General features: G+C 31.1%; 2 protein-coding genes across 2 annotated transcripts; both read right to left on the bottom strand.

The window, feature by feature from the left end:
• On the bottom strand, positions 910 to 3,006 carry LOC18600738 (probable E3 ubiquitin-protein ligase ATL44). Its single transcript, XM_018120300.1, has 2 exons — positions 2,022 to 3,006; positions 910 to 1,776 (listed from the first exon to the last, which is right to left on the bottom strand). The coding sequence occupies exon 2, from the start codon at positions 1,654 to 1,656 to the stop codon at positions 1,003 to 1,005; it is 654 nt and encodes a 217-aa protein (XP_017975789.1). The 5' UTR covers positions 1,657 to 1,776; positions 2,022 to 3,006; the 3' UTR covers positions 910 to 1,002.
• Positions 3,219 to 6,316, bottom strand: LOC18600739. The gene is made up of 6 exons (XM_018120299.1): positions 6,217 to 6,316; positions 5,052 to 5,330; positions 4,849 to 4,955; positions 4,581 to 4,713; positions 4,214 to 4,408; positions 3,219 to 3,784 (listed from the first exon to the last, which is right to left on the bottom strand). The coding sequence occupies exons 2-6, from the start codon at positions 5,316 to 5,318 to the stop codon at positions 3,503 to 3,505; spliced, it is 984 nt and encodes a 327-aa protein (XP_017975788.1). The 5' UTR covers positions 5,319 to 5,330; positions 6,217 to 6,316; the 3' UTR covers positions 3,219 to 3,502.

Genomic DNA, 10,009 nt, shown 5'->3' on the forward strand with positions numbered 1-10,009 from the left:
TTTTTAATTAATTTGATAATTTATGTTCATAATTATAATCTAGCTAATAAAAAATAGTATTACATGTCAAATAATATATTACAATTATGATTTTTTTTTATTTGTTTTATAAATATATTATTTAATTATTTAATTTTTATCTTTAACTTTATGTGGGTTGTGAATGATTATATTTAGTTTTGATTAATGAATAGAAAATCATCATATTATTAGTTGTTGAATTTGATAATTTATTACGTAAGATCATATCTTATTTAATTTTAATATCTTAATTTATGCTAATAAGTAGTAATTTTAGATAAATGATCATTTTATGACATATATTGAAAAAAAAAATATTTGATAATATCATGTATTATTTTTCAAATATAAAAAATAAAATAATTATAATCATCTTAAATATTTTTATTTTTAAATATTAAACTGCAGGCCGGTAACCCACAATGATTCTTCGCCAGACAAGTCCCCTTCACTGCAGATTGATAGCAGCATAACAACGTATGCACATGGTTGGTTCTACATATTTTTTTTTTTAAATCAAAAAATAATGAATAAATTCAAACAGCGACCTTAAAAAATAAGAAGGTCCTGGTCTACATGTATAAATGAGATGGACCAAACCAGACTAGTTATTAGTATAAAAATTGAATGGCTGTGGAACTTGCCGTGAGAGTTTCCCCTTTAGTAAGATTTGAAGGAGACGGATCCACGTAGGGGAACAAGATCAAGATACAGACAAGAATCTTCTGCCCACCAAGAAGACCAACGACCAGAAGCTCAGCCTTCTGACAGAAGCAGGCTGCGCTTGTGAGTCTTCATGGGCCATCCGACCTACTTCCTTATAGAAATGGAAGCAAGTGCTTGGGCTGGGCTGCTTGATTGGGTTGCCAAAATATAAATGGAAGCCGAGGGAAAAACAAGTATAGGTGAACAAGTTAAATTATTATAATCATTTAGCAAATATTTTATAAAATTTACAACATTTTGGAAACATAAAGTATATTATAAGGTAATAGTAGTAGTTTCTAGTGCAAAACTCAAATGAGTCCCAACTAAATTTGTTTGGTTTTCCCTAGATTCATCACCACTATCAGTAACATTACTACCTTCTCTCATTTGGTTGTCTCTAACTTCAATTCTGGCATCATTTGTTTGGTTGTCTCTACCTTCCCTACTTTGCCGTCCTCGCAACTGACCAACATATTCACTGGAATGACTACTTTCCTCATCTAAAACCAACCCAGCCTTGCCTGAATCAGCACTGGCTCGACAAATTGGGCAAATGGGGTTCCTCAGAAGCCATGAATCCACACAGTCTGCATGGAAACTATGCCTGCATAGAGGCAGTAGCCTGCACTTTTCACCCATCTTGAAGTTTTCCAAGCAGACAGCACAATCCACTGGACTACTTCCTCCGTCTTTTGCTATGTAATCATAGCAGGGAATCTTCTGTAAATCATCCTGGGACATGCATCTGTTCCTGCTGTTGCTCCTGTCAAATCTTCCAGGGTTCCGCAATCCTCCCCTGAAGGCTCTTCCTACAATACATACATGTATAACCACCAGCATTCCAACACCTATAAATAGCAGAATCACAGCTATGAATATAGCCATTACAATAATCTGTACTGTGGCCTCCAGAAAGTTAGTGTTCATCACGATCCTTCCTGAATCCCCTTGATTTCCATCCCAGAAGGGTATGGCAGAAGTTACCACTCACATGTTCATAGCATAAGAAAATTCAGTCTTTTTCATACCTCAGAAGTTAAAAACAACCTGAAAAATGACAGAAGGATGATAAGGTTTCTGTTCAAAGGGAATGGAAATTTTGGTCTGATTGAAGTTACTGACAAAAAGCTGATTAAGTGGTCTTCTGTTTTTATAGAGACAAAAATATGTTCAAGCCAATGTAAGCAGGTGAACTGTTTCACTGTGGCAAGAATAAAAAGATTAATCCATTATTTAATGGGACTAGTTAATTTTCCGTGATGGAGTGGGTGGAAAAAGAACCCAAGACTTACAGGTGGAGACAAAATGATAGGGAGATTGATGATTCAAACTTTTCTTCTCTGTCTTTTTCTTTCATTGCATTCTTTTCGTTCTTTTTCTGACAAATTAGGCGCCCTCCAAGTGAAGAGACAACTCTGCTCTTCATTTGCAGCCACACTTTTGCTCAGTTCGTTTGTCACTATTGACCACCCCAATCCATTTACATCCCATAATTCAGAAAGCACAAACGTTCTGCCCAACTAACAAGCCAGGTCGATTTTGTCCTGTCTTAGTGGTATCTTTTTGGGTTACTCCCTGTCCCAAGTCGATGGATCTGCTTTCATGTCCTAGACAAATGGATTACTTCCAAATACCAAGACAGTCTGGTAGGATTATTTCCAATAGATAAATTATTGCTCATTAGAGAGATGTAGTAATTGCTTCTCTAATGAAATAGACTGCTGAAATTAATCCCCAAGTTCAAGTTGGCCGGTCACCAACCAGGCTGGAGCCGGGACTGTTCAACGACAGCTCATCTTACTGATTGAGAAAACAACTTCCATATAATAACAACAAACAATAATAGAATGAAACCCAAATTAACCACACCTTAACCTCCATACCAAATTAATTGGGACATTATTAGGAAATTTGAAAAAATGGGTATCAAAATCTAGGCCAGAAAATTTAGCATATAGGTTGTTTTGTCTCCAGGATTGAAGGGAATGTTCAAGTACAAAAGAACAAAAAATGCAAAACCTGATCTGCTATTGTAACATGGAATCTACAATGAGAGAGAAGAAAACAAGTTTAGTTTCACATCCAAGTTATATAAAAAGGATTATCTGTTCTTTGATTAATGCCTTACAATATAAAAATCCTATTCCCCAATCTTCCAGCTATGGCATGCCCACAAGCCAGAGCCAAGTAGATGAGAAATTGACAAGACGGCAATAAACATGGCTTTTCATTGAAACCTTTAAGTCAATTAACAACTGCTACATTAGCTGCAAATAGGTGACAATTAATTTTTAAAAAATTAAAAAAGATTTTAACATTTGATTAAGACATCTAAGCTAGAATCCAACTCTTAGATGAGCACTCAATAATTGACATCATTGCTTCTTTTAGATCTGCAAGTGCAATCGTAAGTCTATCATGGTATATTATTATGTAACATTTCTGGAAGAACATTCTTGCTATGAGATTAAAGCAAAATAGGAGAGAAATTATACAATTTTTGCAACCCATGCCATAAATGAGGAAGACTGAGAGGTGAACCATATGCAAAGAATATCATTGTACGATTTTCAATCGAACTAATTTCTTAACCAAGATCACAGACATCTCAATGATTCAAGAGAATTTACAAGGAAAGAGATAATAAACCAAAACCAAAGCAATGAAAGGTGACTGTGGACTCTGCTCACTAAAGCTCATATATGTGGGTAAAATAAAAATGACATTACTTGCTACAATACAAGCTCATATATGGTCTATATAAAACTCACTGTCAGGAACCAATGACGAGACCTTCCCCAGCAATGTTTGTGACACGAAGCACTGCTTGTGCACTTAAAGGAGACAGTTTTGACTGACAAAAATTCTCCCAAGAGCCCATCTCTGGATGCTCAGATACTGTTGTTGTAAGGTCATGGGATTTCACATATACAGTTTGCAGCTCCAAAAGAAGCGTTCGAGCAGCCTCCCGGGACTCTGGGAGCTGGTCACTGAGCTGGGATGCAGCTACTTGGATCAATTTGTCGATTCCGTATTCTTTTATTCCTTCAACACCCTATCAAAATCAAAACAACTGCATCAACTTATTTAAAAAGTGAAGGAAAAATATTTACCAGCCAAGATGAAAAAGAAATATATTTGACACAAACCTTACAAAATGGTGCATATGCTCGTGGAAATAAGTAAACAAAGAGGGAAACAGAAGTTGATTTGCCAAATAATACTAGGCATACACAATAAAGTGAATAAGAAGAACAACCAAAAGCTTTGCAAACCATATACTATAAAATTATCCACATATAGCTACACTAACTACTTAAAATGAATTTAGTTTATTGAAATTTATATGTTTTATGTTGCTGCAAATCTAGAAACCAGGGTACCATCCACATCAATGAAACAAATTTATGATTCAGACCAGAAAAACAAACCACTTTTCCAAACAAATAAAATACAGTAAGCTTATCAACTATCCTCTGCCTACCAGTCGTGGAACACTACGACAAAAGCACATTGATGCCTTAGCTCGAATTCGTGGATTTCTGTTCTTAAGATAGGGTTGCAACTTGGGCAACAATGACATAGGGGAAACCGAAGTAGTCATTGCCTCCAAAGCTCTCTCAGCTGCCTCACATACAAATCTTTTATCTTGAGAAGACTTAAGAAGAAGCTGTACAAGCTGTATCATTCATATTTGAACGCATAAGAAAAGCCAGCATTAGTTCACTTATATCCCAAGATGAAGAATCATTCACAAAAGAGAAAAATAACAAAGATGGCAGTGAACCATCCAAAATGCACACAAGCACCCAGACTAACATGGCAGTAAATCGTAGAGAATGTGAAAGTACCAGGGGATCCAAAGAATCAATCAAATCATCATTATATGCACTGAAAATGTCTGCAGATGTCATAATTGCAGTTTTACAAACAGCACTTCTTGGATTCTTCAAGGACTTAACAACAAGAGGGATCACATCACCCCTGTACATTGGAACAGGGAAGGAAATACACTAGTCAAGTTAAGTTCAAGAGAAAAGTAGCTGAGAGAAAAAGTAAATTAAAACCCTATCCTCTAGTCTTTACAGTCAGAAAATCATGTAAGAATTCATGACTTACAGCATCATATGCATTACTTCCTTATGAAATATTGATAATCGGCGAACATTATTGAGTGCTTCAACAACCAGAACCCAATCTTTAGAGTTGAGTCCAGATAAGAGCTTCTGATATAGGTAAATATGCATGTTATCAAACAGTGGAACACCAAATATTAGAACATGAAGTGTAAGCATAAGGAGAAGGAAAACAGAAAATTATACCTCAAGACATGTATCAACATCTTCTAGATCACTCAAGTTCTCAGATTCAATGTATTCTACTTCAGAATTAGCTACCTCTGCCCCAGCATTTACAGTTTCACCTCCATTTATATGAACGGAGGCAGGGCTTTTCTTTTGCTGCTCTTCAACATTTTCAATTGTGTTCCCATTGCAAGGCTTCATAAAATTCCCTTTACTAGAGCTGTCATTCTTCCACTCAGACGTAGGTAAAGTATTGAGATCTCTTAAAGCATTCCCCGACATCATAGAAATTAAAGTCTGAAACCGAAAGAAACAAATAGATAAGCATCAACATATTCTGCTATGACAGTGATCAACTATGCACATACTTAGAAACAAAATGACAGTGATATTAAATCAATTTTTTGGCATAGAGAACTACGTAAGATAAAATAAAAGTAAAAGACCTGTTTTTTCTTAGTCAATGACTGTCCCATCACTCACTTCCATATTAACACAGCAAAAAAAAAAAACGATATTAAGCCAAGTACTCTAAAATGCTTATACAATAATCATAGTTTCAATGCTTGCATTTTTTATTATACAAATTTTATCAAATTTTTAACAAGTTCCTAGAATGCCTAATATCTGGCCTAGCTACCAACACTTTTAACCGTTTAATGAGCCAGCGTACTGCCTACTTCTACTTCAAATTATAACTTTTAATACAGATTGAACACCAAAAATTTGCCACAATTCGAAAATATTACACTAATTATTGAGTAAATTCAACCAAATATTAGCATCATTTCATCACAAACCAAATAAATAAATAAATACTCACTAAAAAGGTATTTAATTTGAACAAATTTGCACCAAAATTCTTCACATTGCAAATATTAAAAAGAAAAAGAAATTAACCTACATAAATCTCCATTAACTTTATTAAACACAGATCAAAATCTACGGATTAGTACAATTTCTGAAATTTCCACAACAAAATAATATAAAAACAAGGAAAATAAAAATCAATGCAAACAGAGAGATCTAGACGTCGAAAATGTCATTAAAGAGAAAAACTTTAAAAATTAAAAAATGAATAAACAACAAGATCTCGCCGCGAAACGTGTCGTTGATCCTAAATTTTTCTTCGAAAAATAAAATTAACTAAACAAAAATCTAGAGAGAGAGCGTGTGTCTGTACCAGAGAGAGGAAGCAAAGTTATCGGCGAATTCACTGACTTGCGTTAAGACTCTCCAGTGAAAATGCAGAGACTCCCTTTTATATATAAAAAAATAGCAAGAAAATTAAACAACTGACTTAAACGACACCGGTTTAGACTATTTATGGAAGAAAATCCGACCGGGGCCGGCAGGCACGGGTTTATTGCATGTGAGACGGCCTTGCTCTCTCGGTCGCGGTTGAAATTAATTTTTGATTTTGTAAATAGCCTTGGTCTTTCTTTAAATATCGAAAATGCCACTGTTTGATTGATTTTTTTGAAAAAATGTACGGTATTTATTGTTTTTGAACTTGACGCTCCAACATTAGAAAATGAAATATTGAAATGATGCTTCATCATTTCAAAAGGATTAGCCTCTTTTAATTTGGGATTAATTAAAAGAGGGAATGTATTTGTTCATAAAGTGACATGTCATTTGCATGCCTAATCAAGACATTGCCTTAAGCTTAACTTAAATAGGCAAACATCAATTGAGTTTTCCCTTCCCTTTTTTTTTTCCCTATTGTAGATGATTACAAGTCAGAACCACTAATCTATTTTTGTTTAAATTTGGAACTAAATGAAAAGGTTTTTCTTTCTTTCCTTAACTTTTTATACATATCTTGAACATAAAAAATATAAGAAAATAATATATAATTATTGAATTTATTGATGTACAATATGGTATATGTTCATTTATAAGTGTGATTTTCATTTCATATCGAATATTAATATAATTATTCAAACGGGTCTAAGTTAATTATTATTAACAATTTAAACTTAAAATTAGGTTTGAAAAGTTATTGAAATAATGATGTTTAGAATTAAATCGTTACAATTATGAAATAAGCATATTCTTAGCAACTTTATAAACCCAATAATTTGGGATATAATAATTTTTGGTTAATCTTTTGTAAAGATTAGATGATTATGATTAAAAAAGAGTAAACATTCGAATATTTGATTCATTAATTAGTGTATAATTTTTTATTTAAAAAATATGTTTAAATTCTCATTTTTTTAATTAAAAAAAAATTTTAAAAATAAAGAAAATGGTGATTGCAAAAGGATTCACATGGGATGCTGGTGTCGGCGCAACAATTCTTGGGCTGCTATTATTGAGGGGACACCAGGATATCCATGGGCCTTGACCAAGCCATATGGTTCTGTCCCATCTTTTCAGATTTATATATATATATATATTTATATAATATTTTGTATTTGAGAAAGGATAATTTGAACCTTAATTTCTAAGATGTGTATGGTTAGGGTGGGCAGTCGGAACCGTGGACCATTCATATAAAGTCGATCCTTAAAATTATGTGTCACGAATTAGTTTATCTTTTCGTAACAATAGTCTTAGAATTCCAAGAGGTCTAAGTCAACCTTTAATTTTATAATTTTTGAAAATTAATAATTAAAGTAATAATCTTTTATTCCTTATAAATGTATATTACCCTCAAACTGTGTATCAATAATCAAATCTATTAATTTATATATTTTTTGTTTGTATTTGGTATAAATGTTTAAGTAAGTAACTCTTTAACTTACTGATTGCCGTCTTTAAAAATACCTTTTTATTGGTTTAAGTCTTATAGTTTCAAATATTTAATTTATTTTTTATATGATTTTCAAATGATCGTTATTTTGAAATCGGCGTAAAACTCAAACTTGCAATTTAATCTTTTGGTTTGAACAAACAAATAAGTGTCTAAAATCATAGACTATTCTAAAAATATCAATTTTAAAAATTTTAGATAAAAGACAATTCGTTAAATCACAAGATTATCTTAAAATCGATCAAAACCCATTAATCCAAGTTTATCTATCAATGAAGTCGGATAATTGTTCATCCAAATACTCTTTGCCATAATTTCTTATTGTGCATAAATGGAAAGTCCATTTCAACTTTTTCTTTTTTGTGATATAATAATTATTTATTTTGTTCTTTTTTACTAAAAAATAAAAATTAAAAAATCATTGCATACAAAAGAGTCAATTATTGCATAGAAATGGTGGATCATCCTCTCTTTTTTTTTGGCCCCATTCATTTTTTTTTTTTTGCCAAGATTTTAGCATGCATTTTGGGTAATGATGACCCTAGGCTTTAATGTGTTTTTATAGTAAAGCCCACCTTCCTTTAGGAGAAAATAATAGAGGCAATGTTGTCCAATTTCTTTTTTTTTTTTGGGATAAGTGGTCACAATTTCATCTTATACTTAATATAAATAAATAAATTATCAAAACGTTCAATCCACCCCTACATATTGGAAATATCTCACTTTCAATTCGCATGTGTCAATTTTAGAAATATCTTCATCATCTAATTACTCCATCCCTTTTGCTTAAAGCAATCCCTTAAAAAAAAAAAGAAATTTTTGTTCCAGCAAACTAATTAAAAAGTAGTCAATAATTCAATAATTTCTACTTGTTGTTTAGTCCAATAATAAAAGTTTGAAAGATGACTGATCAAGGCAAAGTCAAGTTGAAACCCAATATATTTCAATTCCAAATTCAAGGAAAAAATCATCTTCATCATTGTCACATTAATTCAATACAAACGAAATTCTTCGATTATATTCAAAAATTGGAAATTTTTGTATCATAAGGCAAATTTTGAAATTGAACTTGAATTAGGAACACATTAATCTTAAATTTTGATTAATACAAAAAATCTATAATCAAGTCATATTAATTTATGTTGCCAATAACAATATCACTATATTTTTATAAAATTTTTATAAAAATTAAAAAATTAGTGACACCGACGTATCATATTACCATGAACGAGTCCCATGAACTAATCTATTTAGAATACGAATATGGCTAAGGAAATAAAATAAAAAAAGTGGTCATTTTTTATTTTATAATTATTTTTTGTAAGATATCATTATAACTAATGATATCTTACTAAGTACTTCATAATGATTTACATGAATTGAACATTCAAATGTTGTGGGAAAAGAAACGAAAGGGATTTGAATGGCATTTAAAAGTGGGAAGTAATTATGGTTTGTATTGCACTCCACTAGACAAATTCATGTTTGATTTATTGATTACTTGTAAAAATACAAAGCATTTTTCATAATATAAATTGCAAAAAATCCTCTATACTCCAAATCATTAAATGCATAATTATGAAATAATAAGATCAAATGCATACTTTTGTAGGACATGTACATTTTTTTATTTAAAAATTGAATTACAAAATTTAATAGTATCATATTTAAAAAAGTCCTTAGTCTGTTTAGAAAAATTTAAATAAATTTTTATTTTTTATTACATTTAATCAATTTTTTATTTTAAGTCGGTTAAGTAATTGTTGTTAGTTAAGGTCACTTGCCATTTTTATCATAAAAATTTATTTAATCAAAAGTAAAAAAAAAAAGACTAGATTCAACTATTAAAAAAATAAATTTTTTTTAAATAGTTTAACAAATCTTGAAAATATTATATAAATTTTAATTTATCAAATTGTTTTATATTTATATATAAAAAAAATATAATTTTAAATTTTAAATTGTACCATTGCGATTTTTGATGTTTAAAACTCATTAGATATTATGATTGGATTGTTCATTGAAGATCTTCAAAGTTCATTATAAGAATAATATCAAACAAAATACAAAATTTCAATCACAAAAATATATGAAAAATATGAAATTTAAATATAATGATCAATAAATCAAGACAAATAGAAAAAAAAGGAGAAAAACTGAAAACTCAAACTATTTGACTTTGGTAGCTTCCAGCGAACCTAACTGTACAGTACTT

Source organism: Theobroma cacao, chromosome 4 (assembly GCF_000208745.1).
Source record: "Theobroma cacao cultivar B97-61/B2 chromosome 4, Criollo_cocoa_genome_V2, whole genome shotgun sequence".
In the NCBI taxonomy this organism is placed as follows: domain Eukaryota; kingdom Viridiplantae; phylum Streptophyta; class Magnoliopsida; order Malvales; family Malvaceae; genus Theobroma; species Theobroma cacao.

Coding starts and splice junctions, on each gene's coding strand:
- LOC18600738 (XM_018120300.1), bottom strand. CDS start 1,656: ATGAACACTAACTTTCTGGAGGCCACAGTACAGATTATTGTAATGGCT.
- LOC18600739 (XM_018120299.1), bottom strand. CDS start 5,318: ATGATGTCGGGGAATGCTTTAAGAGATCTCAATACTTTACCTACGTCT. Junction 4,956..5,051: donor ATGTTGATACATGTCTTGAG/GTATAATTTTCT, acceptor TACCTATATCAG/AAGCTCTTATCTGGACTCAA. Junction 4,714..4,848: donor GAAGTAATGCATATGATGCT/GTAAGTCATGAA, acceptor TCCAATGTACAG/GGGTGATGTGATCCCTCTTG.